We start from the raw sequence: 23,684 nt of genomic DNA on the forward strand, positions 1-23,684 counted from the left end.
CTTTCCGTACAATTTTTTGTTTTCATAAATCACATTATTTTTAGACTTCAATTCAGCAGTATCTAATGCGTTTTCACAGCGTCGGAGTGCATACTCGTCACGGACTCCAATAAAGCCCGAAATAATTTATATTTAAGGTAAGTTTGTTTTCATACCTATTCCTTTGCGGCTTAATATATATAAGTAATAAAAAATTGAAGTACACGTTACTACGTTAGTATACTTTTACAATGGTGATTTTTGCAATAAGTTCTTCACTTATGCATTTGAAACTAAAAATTTAAATACTTGCAAACATACCTACTTTTTCAAATATAATGAAATACTCTCTTAAACCCGATTAAACGACTTATTGCCTTTTATGTTTTATAATTTTTTTAAGTAAATGCAAGGCTACCATATTTTGAGATGTGGCTGTATTGCAGCATACATAAATTGATTTTCAAACATACTAAAATATGGCAGTATGAATTTAAGCTATGTTCATTTTTGTGCCATATATCCAATTATGGGAGTATTAAACTTAAAATTACTAATAAATAATAAAATATTAATAACTGTTAGTTATTTAAAATTTGATTAAAATTGTTGCATTATAATCGTATAGGTAATTGGTATGGCAATAAAATTAATCATTTAATAGTTTATGTAATCAATTTCTTAAAAAAAAATGTATTATAAAACACTAAATGAAAAAAAATGACTACTTGTCTTAAGTCAATAAGCTTATTTGTATGTATCAAACTAACAGAAAATTAAATAAATAATGTGACAAATCAAAAAAAAATCTTAACAAGTAATAACTATAAAATTATCAAATGCTTTTGAACAACAAAACTAACATTATGTGTAAATTTGAATAATTTAATATTATTTTAATAATATAGGTAATACTTGTTTGAAATACAAAGTAAAAAAAAAATAGTTACTTATTATAATTATCATGACCTTATGATTAATATTATGCTGCCAATGGCTTTAAAAATAAAAATAAGTATAATTTTATTTTATTAATTAATCTTTATCTTCATAGTTTTTTTTTTTTATTATTATCATAATTCTAAATATTTGTTAAGTATTAGTATTATTAATTTCAGATACTTTTAAGTTTTTATAAAAATAGTATTATTTTGGAATAAGTTTCACTTTGCACATTTAAATGAAATCTTTTTTTTTTCTTCAGTAAATGCAAATTTTAAACTTTATGTTTGATGATTTTATTTTTGAATTTTTAGTTTTCTTTAAAACTATAATTTTTTTTAAAAATCTGTTGCCCATAAGTTGTTCTATAAATTAATCTGTCAGGGAATTCTTTTATAACTTTAATAATTTTAATATCTCCCTATAAAACCATTTGACCCATAGTGTTTTTATTAAAGTTGTTACCAACATTTTTACAATGATACGTTGTTCATTAATATACTCACTGGTTAAAATGTCATCACATTCTGATTTAGACCTTTCTGATGATGCTTCTGAGCTTTCATCTCCCTTCTCGTCCTTGTCTTTAATACTATGATCAAGATATTCATTTTCTGAAACTGTAAAAAAAATACCAACTGTTGTAACATTAGGTTTTTAAAAACATGAGATCAAGATAAAATTATTATTTACTACTAGAGTCAGTTATTTTATCACACAATGTTTCCATTGGTATTTGGTACCTACTTACTAGTTCAATGAAATGTTGTGAACTTTCACTTGATTTGTTCGAATGTGTGGTTTCCAATTCAATTATAAATCTTCTTCTAAAAAAAAATGATAATAGTATAGTTTGAAAAAATAGCAACTGTGTAGCAACTAGGTACTAAGTACTTACTATTCTCATATTCAGGTATCACTGAAGGTGTAGCATTTAACCATCCAATTACTTTATTTGTAATATTAACTTCTATATTTTTAATAACTGTTAATATTGTCATATAGAACAATATCGGAATTAATTAAAATGTATGGTTGATAAGATAATTCTATAATTTATTGAGATTGCATTTACTATTTATTTTATTTTCTTACACAAAATATAACAAAAGTTAATCAATAATAAATTGAAATAATATTTTGAAATTATTGAAATTAAATAAATACAAACATTAATAAGCAATTATAATTAATCTTTATATTATTAAAATAAAAATGAACTGGTAGGTGTCCAAGTTCTAGTAGATAACTAACTTGTTGTAGCTAGTGAACTGTTGAAGAAATATTATATTCATATAAAACTAATGAGGTATTGAATAAAATATTTAAAACATAAATTAACACATTATAACTAGGGAGGAAATATAAAAATTAAACATTAAACAGGTTATTTCAGTTTTATAATATCTGTAATGCATAAAAAAGCATCATCTTTATCAATAATTAAACAAATAAACCAAAAAAAATTATGAATTATATTGTTATAATTTAAATTTAAAAATACAAACTTTTAAATTAATTAAACGAACAATAATACAATATTCATAAACATGAACGTCTTTGGAATGAAAAGTTTTATTAAAATATTATATATCTTTGGATTTAAACAATATTTCAAAAAATAATATATAATAATAATTATAATATTCATGAATTATTGAAATAAAATAAATAAACAAGCTATAATAAGCAATAATAATTAAAGTTTGTATAAAAAAATATTAAAATAAAAATGAACTAGTACCAGAGTTTAAGTAGTCAGTTGTAGGTAACTTGTCGTGGTTAGTTTAAATTTCAATTAGGTATAACTTATACCGTTATACCTAATTAAAATTTAAAATTACTAACTTTTTTGGTTATTGTTATAATATCACATTTTATTTAAATGAACAATATTCATAAACATGAACCTCTTTGGTATGAAAAGTTTTATTAAAATATTATAAGTCTTTGGATTTATCTTATTGACGTAATATAATAATGTAATGTTGTAATCCATGGAAATTGTCTTAACTCTAAAATCGTTTCAGAAGAGGCAGTCGATTAAATATTCTAAAATTAAAATTTCAATTAGCGCTAAAGCAGACATGAACTAAAAATATTTTGTACTCTATATAATTTTGATTTCATAAATAATAATATTTTCAGACTTCAATTCCGTATCCGATGCGTTCTCATGTCGGGATCGGAGCTTAGGTACCTTACACGTCGCGAATTTCACCAAGGCCCGAAAGAGTCAATGTTTGAGGTAAGTTTGTTTTCATATTCTTTTGAGGGTTGAATTTTATATTAGGTCTAAAATAAATAATTAATGTCACGAAAAATATACTACCCAAGTATAGTTGACGCATATTTTCTGAGCGCGAAATTAATAAATACGCAAAATCGAATAATATAAACGCGCTGTGTCGTTTTCCAGGTTTCTGGGCGTACCTAGAATAATTATAATTTTATAATTATAACCTATGTATATGTATTTGAAATCGACATTTTTTTCAATTTTTGATTACTCAATAGTAATATCCGTTATAAATGATAACTCCATGGTTCATAGGACGTAATTTTAATTTGTAACTTTGTTCCAAATCCAACGTTAGAAATCATAGGAAACTATTAATTTAGTATAAAATATATTTTATTGTTATAAATTAGGTAGGTATATAATAGACATTTAAAGTTATTTATAACCTTTATTATTCATCTACTATTTATATCATAGGGACTTTTAAAGTTATAACCCTGTAGGTACACTTAAAACCCCAGAGACATCTGGAGGGGGGCCATTGCCACCCCCGAGATTTTTCGTGTCATTTAAAAAATCGGAAGTTTTTACATAAAGCTGATCTTGGGTGTTCAGCGACTATACAAATCGCATAAAAATTCCTTGCTCTATAATAGACATAAAATGTAAAATAATAGTTCGTAGTTTGAATAAAAAAAAAAAAAAACTTTTGAAGGTGATTATCAATTATAAGAATTTCGTTACGATATTGAAAGCAACTTCTTATAATAGTTTTTTAAAATTAATTCAAATCTCTAATACTGGAAAGAAATAATAGATCTTGCAGGGATAGGTGTTGATTTTTCTGAAAAATACGATCATTTTTAAATTATTATTTTAATCGAGTGCTGGAATCTATACTAAGTTTAATCATTTACCTACTTTTTTGACTAGTCTAATTGACTTTTCAAATTTAAGATTTTAGACATTTTTAAAAAAAATTATAGTTTTTAACCTATTCACCTTTTCATTACCTATTCAATATTTTAAGTGACATACGTGTTGTTATTACTATCTAAATCAACAAAAAAACATCCTTCATGATTTTACTTGATGAAAAATAGACGCACAAGTACTAATTATATCATATAATAGATAAGGTTATGGTTTCTACATGTTTAAAAAGTAATTTTGGGGCCTGCAAGAGTGCAGGTGTGGTACGGTGGTTGGCCGAAGTCACTCATTCGATCTGAGGTCAACGCATCGACCGGCGTCGCTAGCTGCTGGATGGGCGACCACCTAGGTTCTTAGTAACGAATCCTCGTCCTATTTACATGTGTTTTAAACCAAACAGTATTTTAATAAACAGCGATTGATTCCTTGATAAATAAATTGCGTCTGGCATGGTATATATGCACTCACTAGTCGTATACTAATGTAAGAATACCAAAAAATAACATTTATATTTAGAATATACAAAAATGTATTTTGGGGCCTGGTGTGGCGCGGTGGTCAAACATCGCCTGGCGTCACTAGCTCCTGGATGGGCGACCACCTGGGTTCTTAGTGACGAATCCTTGCTCCATATATGCTCACGTGTTTATATACAAACACATGTAATATGGCCATAGTTGACGGATTTGTTAAAAAAAAAGTGTATTGTGTAATTAGAAAAACAATACGAATCCAATTGTACATTGTTTAAGTCTGTATAAGATATACTTGTTCATAGTATAATTTTTTAATAATAATAATTTAACAATAAGTATGTAATTTAAGATATTTTAGATGATTACATTTTCTTCAGGACTATCTGTAACATTAACTTGATCTTTATTACATAAAAAATTACAGACACTGCGATGTAAAGATTACCTATCCACAGCAAAATGCTATGTTGAGATAATTAATAATAATAATTTATTGTAGAGAAAATTGTGTAAAATTTTTTTTAGATCGTTTCATTTAAAAAGCATTCAAAATCGTAATTATTCTACTTCAAGTATCGAGGGTCGTTTTTTGGAAGGTACCATCTAAAAATAAAACAATTATCATGATGCCATATTAAAACGTTTTGGGGGCCAGAAAAGCATAATACCTATATAATTTTAGTGTGTTGGAAGGAGACATAATTTTGATAATATACCCATTTATATACTATTATATATTACAAAAGTTGTTTTGATTTAATGAGGACGTCACACTTGTACAAGTATTCAGTTATTCTTACTAGTGCAAAACATAAAAAAATTATGTTCAGCAGTTATCAATAAGATCATATCAGTTTTATATAGTAATATTAGGTATACCTAATTTATAAATTCTCTTCAACAGGAATTTTGTAAGTCGGAGACAATACAAACAGATAAATCTATACTTATTAGTTATTACTTCTACAATTTACGTCCAATCATACTTCCGAGTTTAGATCATATTTTTCGATTAGACAATGATGTACTATGGATGAGCCTATATTAATTACAGTTCAAGTATACGTATTTATGCACTCATTACGACCGGACACGGCAGACACTCGTCTAATAAATATGTGCTTAAAATTATATGCATTAAAAAGTTGGGCATGACTCTATTCATAATATACGTATTATCAAAGAGGAAGTTGCACCGAAGTCCTAAAAATCTAGAAGGGCGAAAACTATTTCAAGAGGCCCATATATCTTTATAATTAAAGGTGTTTCTAAGAGATTAACAATCAATAGAACAACTTGATAAGAAAACACTTATATCGGGACCAACTAAGGATCTTTTTATTCAGTGTCCTAGTTAACCATCCGTATGTCACGCGTTACACAAATACTATTTATTTTTCTACGATCATTCAGATTGATACTTATTAAGGTGGTTCTAGTCAGATTGGATTTTTCATGCATTTAGACCAATAAGCTGGCGAAAAATACACATACTTTTCACACACTAACAAGTCATATCGCAAGGGTCTAATGTATTGCCTATACAACATTCCTTAGAATATGACTGACTAGAACCACCTTAAACCCAGTGTCGTAGTTAGCCTTCCCAAGGGGTATTGGGTGTATAGTACTGTATACACATTTTCCCTCCCTAAATCCTAATCCTGGCTACGGCACTGCCTTTCCCGCGGACATGCAGATGGTTAATAGTCATAGGGAGGTTTGTTTAGGTTAGGTACCTATAGCTATACCTATAGCTCATGGTAAGTTAAGCTCAGTTGATGATAGAAGACTATCATCACTGGTCGTGACTTTTGTATTGATTTTTTCCTACTAACTAACAAGGTATTCGACATTGCTAACATAACAATGATAGAAAATATTTAAAAATTAACGAGGAAAATATTAATAGCATACTTAATATAATAATAAATAATACATACTTTTTATTAAGAATTTATAATTAAAACTTAAACTTAATTTTTAATATTAGTTATACCATATGATTAATATTTTCGTAATTTTTAACACGATTTTAGAGCCATATTAGTGTTATACCAGTATTTCATAACAATAAACTAGTGTTAATAACAGTAAATAATGAATACTCTGATCAAATTGATTATATATACTTATATGATAATTTTTTTCAAATTTAATTTTTTGAATCTTGAAAAACAATTGCCTGCGGGCAACAGTTCCCCCTTTCAATTTCTATTTCATAATTTTATTATAAATGGTTTATTGTGTACACAAATTAATATCCAGTTTAAGTAATCATTAAATTATGAAATAATTGATTAAAAAATTAAATCCCATTTATTTCTTTTGAATTACATATAAATTTTTTCCAACTTTTTTTTTTTGCTTCTTGAAAAATATTATTCTGCGGATGCCAATCCCCCCTTCCCATTTTATTTTCATAATTTTATTATAATCGGTTTATTGTGTACACAATTTTTCAACTAAAAAATTCATGTTCCACTAAATAACATAATTCTATCATGATTGTATTATTCTTTATAGTTTCTTTCATTTAATTTTTTTGGAAATACATACTGCAGTCTCCATTATGTATTCTAATATTTAAATTTTTTCCAAATTTTTTTTTTGCTTCTTGAAAAACATTTGCTTGCAGGTACCAATTCCCCCTTCCCATTTTATTTTCATAATTTTATTATAATTGGTTTATTGTGTACAAAATTTTTTATAAAATTAATAGGTACCCATTTTAAGTAATCATTAAGTTATGAAATAATTGATTGAAAAAATTAAATCTCATTTATTGTTAAAGCGGGCAGACAGATGACCTAACAAGTAAACTTAACCCTGTTAGTTATAGTAACACAAGTATAATATAGCTTCCGTCGTCTATCGGCTCCGGTCACCTAACTCATGGGACCACCTTCAGCCTACCGGCACCGGTAGCCAAACTCGAGTTGCTCTGCGCGGCAGTAAAGTAGTATGTCGCGCATGATTATAATCGTAAAATCGCAAAATTTGAGGGGCTATAACTTCCAAAATAATTGTCTCCGCACGAAAATTCAAACAGTTTCGAAATCAGCGTTGAAAAACACGTCTTTAAAAAAAATATATCGAAATTCGTGAGGTGCGTGGTATAGTGCATTTTAGGCCTATTAACTAACCAGTAACCACCAACTAAGGATTATGGACTAACATCAACTCATCAACAATAAACATATACATTTATATTTTTTATTGAGATTTATATTCATTTTTAATTATCATAGTATTTAATCTATTCTGTGGTATTATCATAGAACAGTATCTAAGACCGTGGTATTATGATATATTAGTGATAGTGATTTTATCTTAATTTGTGGTAACAGGTTATTCTACGGTAATTGAAGTGGTTCATGATTGTGTTTGATCCGCGCGCTGATAATGGTATCATTCTTGTTTACTTACCGTTATCGTGTTATTGTCACCGTCGGTAAACACCAAAACCAAACAATTCGATTGGACATTTTTTTTATTTTTCAAGCAATTCAAACTTTGATTAGTTATTAGTGTTATTACTTATTTCTCACAAGTGCAGTAATTATAAACTGAAACGGAAGACATTTCTCGTCTTTTAGTTTTGTCGTTAGTTACACATCATTTAAATCCCAATAATCGTGCGTTGAGATGGTGTACTTACATTTTCCAACGAATCTGACAGAAGAAGAACTCATGCTGCAAAACAAGTATCAAAAATTGAGAAAAAAGGTAACTTTGTTCAGATACAAACGTCATTTAATATCTCTTGGCGTATAACTTTTTGTATTCACTTTATCTAGAAAAAAGCATTGCTAGTGCAAAAAACACCTCGACCTGAACCCGAGCCTTCACCTGTACTCAATCCCAAAAGGCCCAAAGAAACGGCTCGCGACGCAAGGGAAATAGCGAAAAAGCTATTGAAGTCTGGTGCCATTGGACCGATAAAAAAAGTACCCAATCGTACAGACCAGGAATCATTTAAAAGACCTTGTGGAATGGAACGCAAATTGTTGGTTACTACTCAGGCTTTAAGTAGCTATCAACCTTTTTCTGCAGCTTCACCTGGCATCAAAACTGAAGTCATTCCCGATAGCACTCCAAAAGCAACTCCGACTACTAAATTCTCTGTATGTTTATCTTGAAACAATCTGAAGTTTTTAGTTACCTATTTATTTAAAATTCCTTATGTTTGCAGAATTTGTATAGTAGTTTTGTTTCTTCCACTTCCAAAACCATTCCACCTGCTTCGAGTTCACCAGAACCCGTTCCCGAACAACCTACTCGTAAGGACATCACTATATTTGTTGGAGGAAGTAGTTCCATGACTGAAGAATTTTTAAGATCTACATTTAGTAAATTTGGTACAATAATTAATATATCCATGGAAATAGAAAAAAAGTGAGTTTTTTTAATATTTTACTTATTTCAAAATCTAATTAAATTAATAAATTATATTTCAGTCGAGGATTCATCACATTCAACTCTCCAGATATTGCTGAAAAAGCAGTAGCTCAAGTAAATAATTCTAAATATCTAACTGAAAATTTATTATTATTATTATTATTATTATTATTCATAAATATTTTTAATGTTTACATAGATGAACACAACTACAGTCTCTGGTATTAAATTAAAAGTTTCTATTTCACGAAATCAGCCAATTGAATTTGGCGATAAAGGAATTAATTCATGGAATGCAATTGGTAAGAGTTTTATTAATAATTTAAAAATTTTCATTCAATGTTTTGAATACTTTACATTAATTTGTATTATACATTTATATATGTAATACATTTATATTTTGTTACAATAAGTGATAATTAATTAAAAGTGTTTATTAGTAATATAAAAAATTATTTTCTTGGTTTCTAATGTTTATATAATGATTTTTGTAATGTCAAAATGGAGGAAAATATCCATTTATGTTTGAACTATTGAACTTATACATTTTCATAGTAGAGATTGGTTTTTCAATTAGATTGTAAATTTAAACACTGAATTATATTAGTAAACTATATTTATATTTATTTAAATTAACATTAAGGATGTTTAAATCCTGCAGTGATACTAACTTTTTCTTAAATGTATTTAAATACAAGTATGTACTTCTAAATTAACAAAATATGGAAAATTTACCTGAGTTTAAATTTTAAAATTTGTCATAATTGCATAAAATTTTTTTCTAATACCTTTTGAAAAATATGCATCTTCTTCAACTTCTGAGCGATAATTATAATCAAGACTTTGAGTGGTGTTACGACTTAAATCGGCTTTGAATGTGCCGTGGCTGAACCTATGTTTAATTGTTTTCCTTCAGCATATTACCCATAATTTATTTTCTTATTAAAAAGATGGTGACTATGAAACTATACTAAGCAGTATTGAATTGTTATTTGAGTGGCCTGCCTTTGTTAGACATAAAGTTGATTTTTTCTTACAGTTTATAATGTCTATGGTCAAGTAAAAAAACATTTATTAATAATATTTCTATGAGCGATGAGCTCCACTTAATATCTTGCGCATTCAATTTTCAAATGGCCAAATTATTATTATCAACTGCTACCACAGATTCTTTTATCTTCGCTATGCTATTTTGTATTCAGAATGTATAATTTAAATTACATTTGTAAAAAAAAAAATAGGTTTTCATTTAAAAGAAAAAACTTTGTATTGCTATAAAATATTGCTTAAATGGTATAAAAATATAGGTATCCATAGGTATCCTTACAAATTCTTAAAATTAAAATTTTAATAAATTCATTATAAAAATTAAAATGAATATGAGCACTTGGCAAACTTGATGAATACTGCATAATTTTATTTATTCTTGATTTTAAAAAATATCACAGAATAGTTTTTTTTTCACTTTTATTAAATTCATAAAGTTATCTGAAAGGTAATTTAATGATGATTTAATTGCTGAACATTTCTTCTAGCTTACTACCAATTACATTTTTATATAGCAATATTTCATTAATAACAGATTAAGATTTTGTAACATTTAACGTAAATATATTATGCATAGATATTATCTATGATATTATGCAGATATCTGTACATACATATATTTTTATGCAACAGCTATAATATTATTTAAAAAATTTTAAATATCAGATATGATTCAAAATTAAACTATTCAACCAAAAAATGAGTTGAAATTAAACCCATGATGAAAATATACTTTTATTCAGAAAATATAAACAAATAAATTAAATGGTTACAACATAAATACACAATATAGATGTACAGCTTTTAATCGTCAATACTTATGTGTATAATTTTTGAATTCTAGCTACCAATAAATCACAAAAAGGAAATCAACGAGATGATCGTTCGCTGGTGTCATATGATGATTTATTATAAAAAAAAGTTGTTTTTATTTATTTTATATTTTATTAATGTAATATTTTTTTTTTTTTTATCGTAGACCAAGACGTGGTCGTGTAATCTATTTTATTGATGTAATTTTTATAAACTGTTTTATTAAAAAAAAAAAAGTTTTGTCGTTTATTTATTATTAATAACTTTAAAAAATGAATTCAATAACCACGACATCGACAAAAGTTTTATAACTAAATTGTAATCCTACTATTATAGTTACACAAACACATGGCTTATATTAAAAAAATATTGCTTTGAGATTTCATTTATTTATGCAGCAATGTTTCATCTAATCAATATCTGTAGACAATCGTAAAAATCAAAAATAACAATCATAACTTTGCTCATAATCTACTTATAAAGCCATTGTGGAAGAAACAAACCTTCGATGAATAAAATTATATAATCTGTGTCGATTATATATGCCTAATCATCAATATTATATAAATTTGGTATTTGACGTCTTCATCTTTATAACTTGGTACCCCTACACAGCTGGTATAGGGGTTTATGAGTTTATGACTACCGACTCGGTTCCGTACAAACTAATAGTATTTAGTCGGAAATTTGCGGTTTCTCGCTACTATAACAGTACCCGCGCTATTGTAGAGACGCATTAAATTAATCGCATTGGCATTTATATAACTAATAAAAATCTCAATATGATTATTGATTTCAGCATTTCTATAGCCTTTCGACCGATTAAACCTGACTTTGTGCAATAGATTTATTCTAATACAATAAACGACGTCGAGGGCGTATTATTAAATTCGTAGCGGAATAACATTCAAATCTTTGATTAATAATTAATAAACATTTTTTTAATAACATTCAAACGAATTTCGAAGAATCATCTCTGCCTACCTACGTATTGATATTTGTGTTCTAATCGCCATTGTCGAGTAAAACGACAATTTTCAGTGGCGCAACTATGATTTTTCAAAGGGAGGGGGGGGGGTGTCCGCAAGTAGCGTATACAGTATTTCCCCAATTAATTTCCAAATTCGTCAGCATACTATGTACATGTGACAGTCGTCGCGACTACTATTAAAATATTTACCTATTATATTATTTTATTCGAACGATTTGAATCAAATCACCACCATAATTATTTCTGAACACACTACTGACGTCCAACGTTTTGTTAACAAAACGATTCATATCACGCGCGAGTAAGTGACACGTATGTTTAGATTAAAGTTACACATGATTTTAGTAATTGTCGATAAACTATGCAACAAAAGACTTATTAGTAACATTTATCAGTTATAAATTATAACACTAGATTTAGATTTAGAAAAAAGATTGAACATTTTTTTTCAATGGTTGTTGAATATTAATTAAATATAAATTTCCTATTATACGGTTCAAGGGGGGTGTCCAGACACCCAACACCTAACCCCCCCCCCCTTGGTTGCGCCAGTGACAATTTTTTTTAAACGAAACAACTGCGATTTGTCGCGAAAATATTTTAGAAAAAAGTCGAGTAAAACGAAACCGTTAGGAAAAAAGTTAGGTAGGTACATGTACGAACAAAAATTGCAATTGCAGTTAAGTGTTTTAAGCTCTAAAAATTATCATTCATTAGCCGGTCAACGGCGAAAACGACTGTTGTTTTTGTACGGGGTAAAGATATTATTATTATTTTTTTTTTTTTTATAACAATCGCGCCATACAACAATTATTGAATATTAAAATATCGGGAGATGGTATTTTGCGCCACTTTTATTACTTGTAATTTGCGCAAAAATATAACATGTATTTTGCGCCACTAAAGAAAACAAAATGGAATATGTAATTTGCGTCACACTTTCAACTTTAATAGCAGTTGGAATTTACCAGCAGATAAATTTAGTGATATCGCATAATAGGACATATACAATAATACGTACCGATGCGTCCGACGCGTGTCACATATCGTCTCAATATCGTCGAATTATTTATAATTATATGACTGATTTTTATATGTTTTATTAATTAACGACAATTTAGATGTTTAACATGCATGGAGTTTGATTTTTTATATACATGTATTTATAATAATTACGAGTTTAATATGACTGATTTTTATAATAATATGTTTTATTACTTAACGATAATTTACATATTTAATAAACATCGAGTTATTTATATTATTATTATATAAGTGGCGCAAATTACAATTTTAGTAGGTACTCTAGGGCACAGATTACATAATTCCTTTTTATTTAATTTTATTTGGCGCAAATTACAAATTTAAAAAGTGGCGCAAATTACATACGCCCAAAATATCGAAATGCAAAACTTAAAGAGAAACAACGACCGGTTAGCAACAATAACAAATAATAACAACAGCTGCGTCGTAAAACGACTCCCGACGGGGAGGCGAGACTGGCTACTGATTGGGTGGAAATTGAAAGTCCCAGTGGTGGTGATGGATGGTCTTCTCGTTACCGAAGCCCAGGATCAGTAGGCCGGCGAGTATGATGCTCAGGAAGCACAGGGCGGCCTGCAGGTCGCGCCGCTTCTCCGTGTCCTCCGGCACCACCTGCTGGACGACTTTGGTGAACAGGCTGCACACGTTCGAGTGACACAACCGGAACAGCTGACAGCTGAGTTCGGTGATGGACGGGTCGGCGGTGGACAGGTCGGCGGCGCCGACGGTTCCCGATGGTCTGCCGTTCTTGCCCTGGCCGTGGTGGTCGGCGGCGGCGGCCGAACGGGGCGAGCACGGAGGCTTGCTGCGTCGGCGCGGCGGCGTGGGCGCGGCCAACACGCTGGCCCGATCCTCGTCCGAATCCACTTCCGGGTACATGGACGACACGCGCGAAGATTGAACCGACGCGGTGTCGTCCTGCAGCTGCGGCACGTGCGCTGTCATCGGGTCGTCTGATGCATCTGCGGGCGCGGCTTGAACGGCGGCAGCGGCGTCCCGCAGCAGAGACGGATGCTGAGCCGCCGCGGCGAATTGAGCGACCTTCAGACTCGATCCGGACGTTTCGTCGACGGCCATGCGCTGGCCGAGTATGTCGGCCACGATCATCCTGCCCACTTGCAGTTCCTCGACGGTTATGCGTTGCGCACGCACTGCAGTGACGCCGCCCGTAGCGGTCGCGTCGGACACCATGGCGTAACCGTTGCAGCTGCAGTCGTCTGCCGCGGTTACCGACATGCTGGACGTCGGCCGGTCGACGTACTCGGTGACCTGAGACGACGACCGAGTCCTGGGTCGGTCAGTGGCGGTCAGGGTGTTCGGAGTGAGATTTCGGCACGTTGCAGATCCGACTGCTGCTGCTGCTGCTGCTGCAGTAGACTTTGACGGTCGGTCGTACGAATCGGCCGAACAGCAGGATCCATCGTCGCGGTGGCCGTCCGACGCGTAACCATTAGCAGCCGCTGGCGACGGGTCGGTCTGGACGGCCACGGACACGTCATCGTCGGCGCGGGTAACAACGGCGTTTTTGGCGGCAGACGCGAGGAGCGCACGAGAAACGTCGGCAAAGAAATCGTTGTTAGACGATGTTGCAGACGTTTCTCGCCGATCTAAAAAAGGGACCAGGGCCGAATCGGTGTTCCTGCGCCGTTGGGGTTCGGGCGTGCCAGTGTCGTCGGCCGCTCTGGACTTGCGCGGCGGTGGTGGCGGCGACGGCAACGGCCGAAGTTTCATCTTTTCGATCACGTCGCCCGAACACAACGCCGCCGCCGCTTTGGCCGTCCCGTCGGTTCTGTCGTGGTCGCGGTCCTCGTCATTGTGGTGGCCGCCACTGCCGTTTTCGGCCACGTCGCCGTACTCGTGTTCGCTGACCGGTAACCGGCGCCGGAGTGGTCGAGACGGTCCCAGAGTGTTGTAGGCACGCGCCGGTCTCGATGGCGGCGGCAGTTTAGCGGTGATGGATGAGGTATCTTCTGCAGTCGTTGACGGTCTCGCATTCCTATCGCTGTAGCTGTACGACCTCGGTATGGTGAAAAACGCTCCAAACTCTTGGCTTTTGATCACGTCGTATGATTTTTTACGTCTGTGCCGCATCGGTGACTGTGGCGGTAACAGCAGTGTCGCGGATGATTGCGACGACTTGTCCACCGTCGCGTAACCCGCGACCGCGGAAGACGTTGTCGTCGTCGTCGTCGTCGTCCGCGGCGGGGGTGGCCGAGGAGGCGTGGAGCCGGCGGACCTCGTGGACATATTACCATTTACCGCGGCGGCCGTCGCCGACCGCTCCTCGACGTCCGCGTCCGCCGAGAGCGACATCCGCGAACGGCGCAATGGCGGCGTCGGCACTCCTGCACCACTGCCGTTGACGGCCCACAGTGGCCGGCTGCCACAATCGGCCACCGCCACCGAAATATCGTGGTCGGAACCGGCCAACGAAGTCCTGGACCGACGCATCGGTGCTTTTGGCACGGTCTCCGAAAAGTTCATTGACTGCTGGAATCCCTGTGACGGAAAAAAATAATTAAGCTATTTAACCGTGTCTAAAGGGTGCGCATAGTTTATATTTTTTAAGGAAACCAAAATTCAAAACATATTTTTAAAAAGTTTATTATATTACGTATAATGGTTAAAACCTTGTTTTTATATTTCCTTACATACAAAATGATTCATCTATCATTCTCACCGCCATATTTTTATTTTAAATTTAGATTCTGATTTTTTAGAGTTACATTTTTAAATATTTTTGGAGCATGCTTGGTGTATCACTCTGTATCTAATACAAATTTTTTAGTTCAAATAAGCTAATGTGTAGGTGTTGATAATTATCAATTGAAATACACAATGTGAAAAAAGAGAAATAGTGTACTTATGTACCTATGATTTGTATCTATACTTTATTAGTTTTGAATTGGTGGGGGGGGGGGTGGCTATGTCTTTTCAAATTACCTCGTTATTGTGTAGCAATGAAGGTCATAACTCATTGTAATATATAACTATTATGTTGTTAAATTTAAATTTAACGGTTTAACGTAGTATACAAAAAAAAAAAAACGATGGGAACTGAGCGAAGGAGAAGGATCAGCCTCTATTTCTCAGGATCTTTTTTAGTATAAAATGTATACCATAGTATGTTTATATCATTATTATTTGTGATTTCTTAATTCGAAATACAGGTTGAACTAATTTTTGTAAAACCAATCATTTACGATACCTATGTCAGACGTATTTAAAGTATAGCTATAGTAGCACCAAATATTGTGATTAGGTTCGCATGGCCTAAATAGCATATAGTAGTCTAATGATGATTTTGAAAATGTCATTGTGTATAAAACAAAAAAAAAAAAAATAATAGTAATTTATAAGTGTTTAAGTTTAGTTAATATATTTTTTTTAATACCTATACAACAAAATTTCAAACCGTAGATTTTCGTTAAACTATCAAATTTTAACTTCATACTGACAATGAGTCTTAAACATTGTTGAACTGCTGTATAAGATAAACTTACATATAACTTGATTGTCTAAACGTTAAAAGGTTTCTAAATTTCACAAAGCTTACAAAGATAAATCGAAAATGTATAATGTCTAACATCTAAATAAAAGCTAAAATATCTTGAAAATTATATTGTGCCTGAATATTGCCAATATAAGTATAAGTATAGGAATTTGTTAGAAAACAAAAAAATATTGAATTGTCAAACAGGCGCGGGCGATGTATATAAGTAATATTGCGTTATCTAACTGTTATTTATTAGTTTTCCTCAATTTACAATTATTAATAAAAATCATGAGAAATTATTATGTGCTATGTGAGTATGTCTGACCCAATGTCCAAAGATCAACTAAATAAAAAGGTTCTACCAGTAACCATCACCCTCGATGCAAATAGTTGGAACAACTGAACAAGCCTCCTGATATAAAACGCGATACCGGTAAAACAAAACACATTGAAAAACTAATGTAACTATTTCTTGCTCCGAATCTAAAATTATAAATATTTCAACGAGAAAATAAAACAACTATTTGCTTTTCACTTTTTCGTATCAAACAAAATATTACATAACTATAGATAATACTATTTAACGGCCAACGTATGTTCCAATAGAGTTTTTGCTTATTATAAATAATATATACTCTCGCTAATTCGCGATAACGCGTATAAAGTTAACAAATTAAATTAATAATAGATACACTTACGGCGTACACCTAAATATGGTTATATATACATACGGTTATGTGTATGGTAATATCCTATATACATATCATTTACCATAATAAATAAGAATTGATGGCAGCATTTTGGTGATTTACGAGACATTCGTTTGATATCTATTTATTTGTTTGGTTTTTCTATAGGAAATCAATTAGTTGTTATAGTATTTTGAATTTCTCTATTTTACCACAACCCACGATTAATGTAAACAGTGTTTATTCTGTAAAATATCAGTAAAGCTCATTTGTTTAAGATAACAGCTCTTAAAATAAAATATAATCGGAAAATAGTGTAGTCTGTTGTGTTATACCGAGAAAACGTGGGCGCGTCCAGTGTATACAAATTTAAAAGTTATCTATTTGTGGTATGTGATATACCGATATATACACATAATGAATAACTTACGATTTGTGACTGGCTTCTCTTTCTGGACAAATCAATCATCGACCGCGTGTCAAACGAGGAAAACTTGGACATACGTTGTCTGGTCGGTGGTTTAGGCGGCATGTGTGTGACGGTGGCGGCGACAGTCTGCCTACTGGAAGTCCTCCAGGGCACTCCGGAAGGGAGCACTGGATTTTGCGACGGTTCAAACGTCTGACTGGTGATGATGTTCTCGGGCATGTCGTCTTCCGGTTTCTTTAACGACTTGGTGCCGCCAAACGATTTCGGCATCGTGCTGAACCGATCAGCGACATAGGATCGCTCGGTGTTCGCTTCAGTTGCAGTTTGCCGGTTAGGTCTTCTCAACGAATTGGTCCGCGACGGTCTAACGGGCGTGGCGATACCGCTACTGGAGTCGCGGTTGTTTCTGGTGATTCCTCCGTTGCCATTGTCATTAACGCCTTCCACGGACCGTGTCCGGTTCGACCGGAACACGTCTCTGATCTCCGACGACAGATAATTGCTGATGTGCACATTACCACGACTCAGACCTTTTTCGCGCAGGAAAAATTCGTCAGAATCAATCTCCTCGATCACGCCCGATCGGTGCTCGTACAAGCTCTTCGTGTCCTTTGATCTGCTGCAGTCGTCGCTTAGCGATATCACTTCCTGTAGATCGCTGTCCCCGAATTCGGCCAGTGATTCTTTGGATACCTGCAGTGGTGGCTCGTCCAGCTCTTCTTCCACAGCCAGCGTGGCAGTCTGTTCTTCCGTCGGAGCCGGTGTTGACTCTTTATGTGACCGAAAGAAACGCCGATGGAAAGAGTCCTTCCGCTTGTAGTTGTTCGATTCTGGTTCTCCTCCGTCGGACGACGGTGGCGGCGTTTTTGCTTTGTTCGCCGCGTTGGTTTTCCTACGTTTGGAAAAAATTCTCGGGTACGTGCCGAAATCCATTATCCGAGGTTTAGGACTTTCCGGCTTTGACACTTTTGACGCATCCGACCAAGTGCGCGCCCGGAAACCCGGTATAGACAGCCGGGAGCCACCGATTTTTGCGGATTTTGACGGTTTCGGAGATTCTGACGACGTCCTGGATAATCCAAAACGTGGCAGCGAAAATCGACCAATCTTCGTCTCTTCCCGACCATTCTTCGTCTCGTCCCGAATACTCTTCGTTTCATCAGTACTAGATTCATTTGGGTCCACGGATCTTCGGGAGAAGTGCCCAAAGGCCGTGGAGAAGTTCACTTTGGGTGCATTGAATGTGAACTTTTTCGGCAGAGTGGCGAACTGGCCAAACTTGCGGCGAGACTTTTCGCCGTTTGGCGTGTCAACGACTATTTTTTGCTTGGGCTTTCTTTTAGTCACCCCCTGCAACTTGGTGCGTAGTATGTCTGCTTTGACTTTGACTTTTTGTTGGAACACCTTCATACGCGTATTACCGGATTCTACATCACCCAAAGACGAGTTTTCGTTTTCACCCTCATAAATCGATTCGTCGGATCTTATGTTTTTTTTGTCGACATTTCCGTCGTCATCGTCATTATCCTCTTCGTCGTCGTCTTCTTCATCGTCTTCGTTGTCTTCTTCTTTTCTGTTAAGTCTTCGTTCTTGATGTTGTTGTTCATTTTCAGGTTCCGAACCCGTGTCGTCGGCCATTACGAGTTCTTCTGTCAATGGTATACGTAGAAAATGACGGTTATCATCTTTTATTGGATTAACAGCGGGCGGAGATATCCGGTCAGTGCTCGCTGCTGGCGTGACAGGTTCGTATACGTGATCCCTGTAAAAATTAGCGTTTATCAAAAATTGATCGCGACAAACATATAATATTTTAGTCGGAAAATAATGGCTAATTCTCGTACGGACGGACGCCCGAGAAAAACCGGCGTAACGACAGGAGGGTTAAATTTATTTATTATTTGGCGACAATAACAGAGACAGAGGATTCAACATGCCAAGAATCTTCTCGTGAGAGAGCGAAAACTTATTTTTAGGTGTCTGTTGGTCCGGAGCTAAAAGTAGACGTAGAAACGTAGAGTGGTTAGGATCCGTCGTGTACCTATATAATATATACTATACAGCATACATTTTTTGTTTGTTAATTTATTCATTTAATGGATGATAAAATAATTAAAATTAACGTACCAATGCGACATAACATTACGTTCAACGTAAAAACATAAATTATATACCTACCTATACATATTATAATTTAAATGCATTGTTTTATTGATATTGAAGTATACGCAAAGTGTATAATGTGTTCGCTACGAATGTCGTACGAATACAGAATAGCTATAAAAAAAAATGTGTACTAAAAACGCTAGATTTATAGCTGTAAATTTACGAATATTAATTATACTAACACACTTAAATATAATAGCTACAACATTTTTGACCAAATATTAATTAATTTAGTCATTTCATATAATTGTATATTATACATAATATGGCCTTTAAATATTTTTCTATTTTTGTTGCTTAGATACCTATCGCAGACCAATTTATTGGCGTTGTGTACTCACCCCATGCCTGGACGCGTTTTTTATTAAATCATACAGTTAAAATTCTCAAATTAATTACGAATTTAACAGTGTGGCTGTCATCTCTGGAGCAAATTTTAGCTGTTGTTGTTCAATGGTGTCGGAATACCAGCAACCGCAAATGACTTCCGGACTACACTGAATCGTCGTAAGACTGCTACATTCCCCGGTTTCAACATCGCTGCCATGCGCTACACAATCGCGCTCGATTATACGGAGAGAAAAATCGAAATTGCTACAACGGTTGCCAAATATGTTTTGGCCGTCCGGCATAACCCGAATATTCAGACGAAAGAGTGTTCGTTTTTTTTTTGACCATCAAGCTCCAACTAATATCATCTCTGGGCCAATATAGTTGAGATTTTTGTCATTTTACATAGCCAAATGTAACACATGTACCGCGGTAATTTGCTGTAAGTATCTTATAATACATAATAGCCGCGTGAGTGTCAATGCACTCGGTCTTATATTGTTTAAAATATCGTAATCGAAATCTTCTTCATCGAAATAGTTTATACCTACGTTAAACTTACATATTTTAATATGTTGTAAATGAAATCGACGAGTTTATTCGATTAAAACGTTTGAAAAAATAAAACTGTCTTTAGTTCATAGTATATACTTGTACAATATCGTTATTAGATCACACATTATTGTCACAAACATCCGGCGAAGACGTCAGCTACAAACAACACTATATTATATATGTGACATAATAAGAGTAGGTAGTATATTATTGTGCATTATAATAAGACAGGAAACTCGAATAATAATCTATATAGCATCTTGAATATAATATAGTGTTTAATAATTTTAAATAGGTAGGTATAAAAAATATAATATAAATTTGCTTTATCATATAATAGTAAGCAATATCAAGTTTATAAGTGAATAAAAAGCGGGTAAGTATAAGTGGATGCCGCTCTGCAGTACAGTAGGTTACAAGTGGGTTACCGTAATGGATGGTATTAAATTTGAATTCGATGATGTAATATCATTGTATACAAAAAACGATTCTGAGTGGAGACGGTTTATCAGTCTAGGATATGTTATACTGTATTAATTATATTATTATAATTTAAAAAAAAAAAAACGTCCGTAATTATTTAATATTATAAAATCATTAAATCGTTCATATTTTCTCTTTTAACCACTTTTATTTCGAGTACCGTTTCGAAAATCAAAAAATGACCTTTTTAAAGTACTAGCTCAAGAACATTGCCATTCAGAAAAGATGCTACACTTGATACTTTTGAGAAAGTTTAGAGGGAAAAAAATAGAATAAAAAAGAAATAAACATCATTGTAAAGGTTAGGTTACATCATTGTAAAACCAATCTAAAATCTATATATTTATTTATAGGTATTAAAGCGCAAATACGAATGCATTAGGAGATCGAGTGAAATTTTTATGGAAATTATAATTGTGTAATTATTATAAATATTATCGTGATGGGTAATATCATGTTTTTCTATAAAATCTCGTCATAAACACTTTAGCGCGAATCTTATTGTGACGTGTCATTATTATTATGACCAAACAATTGATAAGACATTTTTTTTTATACACATCACATTAATATTATACTCGACCTGTGACCAGCACCAAATAATTTTGGCGAGTTGTCGGCGGCTTACACACCGCAGAGACTTATTTATGACATACATACTAACGTGCAATGTTAAATGTAATTATATATGGTTTCTTTCAATTTCATCGGAAATCGAATTTTATTTTCGATTTGGCATTGTTTTTCTCACGAAACGCCTACGACAGCATCGCAGGCGATAGCTGCAACGAACGCTTTGGCAAACATTTTGACATCACGTATGGCGTGCGACACATAAATTATACAGCTGCAGCGGTATAGTTGCATGGTTTATGGATTTTATTTTATTTGTTTTCCATTAAAACCATAAGATAATAGCGGCAAACAGTGGAAACGTACTTTAACGGGTCGTCGACGGCGTGATTGACGCCTGCAGACGGTGTACTTGCCTTTCATACTTCACCCAGGTGTTTTCATCGAACGGCGGTTTGTTGAGATGCGTCCACGGATATCCGCCCACCGACCGTTTTCTTCTCACTTCCTCCCAGTGATAGGTGGCCGGCGGCACCGGCGGCGCTTCGGGGGTCGTCGACCTGTCCGTGGTAGATCTGCTGCACACCGAAGTAGATCTGCCCGATGCGGACCGGCCCGGGGTAGATCTGCGCGAGGTAGACCTGCACGGGGTGGACCTGGTCGACGGAGACCTGCCGGGTCGGTTCAGCGTCGAATAGTACGGCCCTTCCCTGCCGCAAGACACTGATTTACGCGAATCTAACACATAAACATAACGTAAGCAAACGCTGTTTGTGAAGAGTCGTGGATCATCAAAATTCAAAGCAATACGGCGTAGAGTATGTCAATACATTTAACCGCGAATTGTATTATAATATAGGTAGGTACATTATACATTTCATCATATGGTGCCATCCTATATTACTGTTATATAATTCCAAAACATGAAGTAATAATAATCAAACGGTTAAAAGTGTATTTACATATATAGGCATTGGATTTAAAAACTAAAATATAGATGATATTACATCATCTAAATTTATAACAAAAAGTTTTTTTTAAGTTTCATGAATCTTGTTTTTTAAAATAATTTTATAAAGTATTTTAATAAAGAAAGAACTATTGAAAAAGACACGTTAAAAATGTAACGCCCATAAACATTTTCCGTCCGAGACAACCGAGCCGTTTTCTTTCGCTTTCTCTGGTTTGGGGGGGGGGCTCAATCTCTTGAAAAAAACAACTTTTGGTAGATAATTAGAAATAATCGGAATCAAATTCTAGTAGATTTGCAATGAAATTATATTCTAAATCTTCCAATTAATTAATTAAAAATATATACTTATATATTTAGCAATGGTTAAAAAAGTTTTCAGACGAGTTAATAATATAGTAATAAATGTTAATGTAAGGTAATTTAATATTTAATCATGTTTTGTATATTTATATAATTTGAATTTAATTAGAACTTCTATATATTATGCTCTCACACCAGTTTTTTTTTCAGTGGGACCCTGCAGTATTCACGAAATTAAATCAAATAAATACAGATATGTGCGCATATATACAATGAGTCCAGAAATTTTCCTCCTCAATTACCTTTAGTATCTCTGTGAGACCGTGGCACATTAGTATAGTATAATTTAAATGCTGTTTTTTCAATTGAAAATTACAACTGATTTGCATACATTTTTTATATATAGCTTATACTCTATTATACTGTTGAACAAAAAATATTATAGGTAAAGCCTAGGCCATTGATTTACCAGGGATGAGGGATTCACGAAAACGCTTTGGGGTATTTGGGATACACTGTAGTTGTGCATATTATAATATTGATATATATAAGTAGTTAGGTAGTATTATAATAGGTACACACCTGGTTCTTCCATCGTCACACGCAACGCGACGAGACTTACGCGTTGGCGGGTCCAGGAACGAGTATCATTCGCTCAGCTTTTTTTGTTTTATCCGTTTCAAACGATCTAGGTTTTTATTTTATTGTTTTATTTTTTTATTTTTACAGACCTTGTAGTTTGGCTTTGACGATTAAATTGACGCGCATACGAGTCGGTTCTCGCGCACCGGAGGCGGAAAACCGTTTGTGTGAGTGCATGC

General features: G+C 33.6%; 2 protein-coding genes and 1 long non-coding RNA gene across 5 annotated transcripts; 2 read left to right on the forward strand and 1 right to left on the reverse strand.

Annotated features, from left to right (window-relative positions):
- Nucleotides 1-20,079, forward strand: LOC149054207 (uncharacterized). The gene is made up of 3 exons (XR_016192302.1): nucleotides 1-137; nucleotides 3,070-3,169; nucleotides 19,951-20,079. It is a non-coding gene; the product is annotated as an uncharacterized LOC149054207 (long non-coding RNA).
- Nucleotides 8,006-11,082, forward strand: LOC107162628 (negative elongation factor E). The gene is made up of 6 exons (XM_015509614.2): nucleotides 8,006-8,301; nucleotides 8,373-8,699; nucleotides 8,768-8,970; nucleotides 9,033-9,087; nucleotides 9,173-9,275; nucleotides 10,865-11,082. Exons 1-6 carry the CDS (start codon nucleotides 8,221-8,223, stop codon nucleotides 10,933-10,935), a joined length of 840 nt encoding a protein of 279 aa, XP_015365100.1. The 5' UTR covers nucleotides 8,006-8,220; the 3' UTR covers nucleotides 10,936-11,082.
- LOC107162626 (uncharacterized) lies at nucleotides 10,740-23,677 on the reverse strand. Of its 3 annotated transcripts, XM_015509612.2 has the most exons (4): nucleotides 23,446-23,677; nucleotides 22,007-22,328; nucleotides 17,484-19,245; nucleotides 10,740-15,367 (listed from the first exon to the last, which is right to left on the reverse strand). In XM_015509612.2, exons 1-4 carry the CDS (start codon nucleotides 23,456-23,458, stop codon nucleotides 13,328-13,330), a joined length of 4,137 nt encoding a protein of 1,378 aa, XP_015365098.2. In that variant the 5' UTR covers nucleotides 23,459-23,677; the 3' UTR covers nucleotides 10,740-13,327. The 3 variants fall into 3 exon arrangements, with proteins under 3 accessions (XP_015365098.2, XP_089086616.1, XP_015365099.2); XM_089230490.1 differs by lacking the exon at nucleotides 22,007-22,328; XM_015509613.2 differs by lacking the exons at nucleotides 22,007-22,328; nucleotides 23,446-23,677 and adding an exon at nucleotides 19,991-20,132.
- Nucleotides 23,678-23,684: the final 7 nt, after the last annotated feature.

This window comes from Diuraphis noxia, unplaced genomic scaffold (genome assembly GCF_037042655.1).
Source record: "Diuraphis noxia isolate RWA-SAM2 unplaced genomic scaffold, SU_Dnox_SAM2 contig0009, whole genome shotgun sequence".
Taxonomy (NCBI): Eukaryota; Metazoa; Arthropoda; class Insecta; order Hemiptera; family Aphididae; genus Diuraphis; species Diuraphis noxia.

Coding starts and splice junctions, on each gene's coding strand:
- LOC107162628 (XM_015509614.2), top strand. CDS start 8,221: ATGGTGTACTTACATTTTCCAACGAATCTGACAGAAGAAGAACTCATG. Junction 9,088..9,172: donor CTGAAAAAGCAGTAGCTCAA/GTAAATAATTCT, acceptor ATGTTTACATAG/ATGAACACAACTACAGTCTC. Junction 9,276..10,864: donor TAATTCATGGAATGCAATTG/GTAAGAGTTTTA, acceptor TTTGAATTCTAG/CTACCAATAAATCACAAAAA.
- LOC107162626 (XM_015509612.2), bottom strand. Junction 19,246..22,006: donor ACCTGGGTGAAGTATGAAAG/GCAAGTACACCG, acceptor TAATTTTTACAG/GGATCACGTATACGAACCTG. Junction 15,368..17,483: donor AGAGAAGCCAGTCACAAATC/GTAAGTTATTCA, acceptor TTTCCGTCACAG/GGATTCCAGCAGTCAATGAA.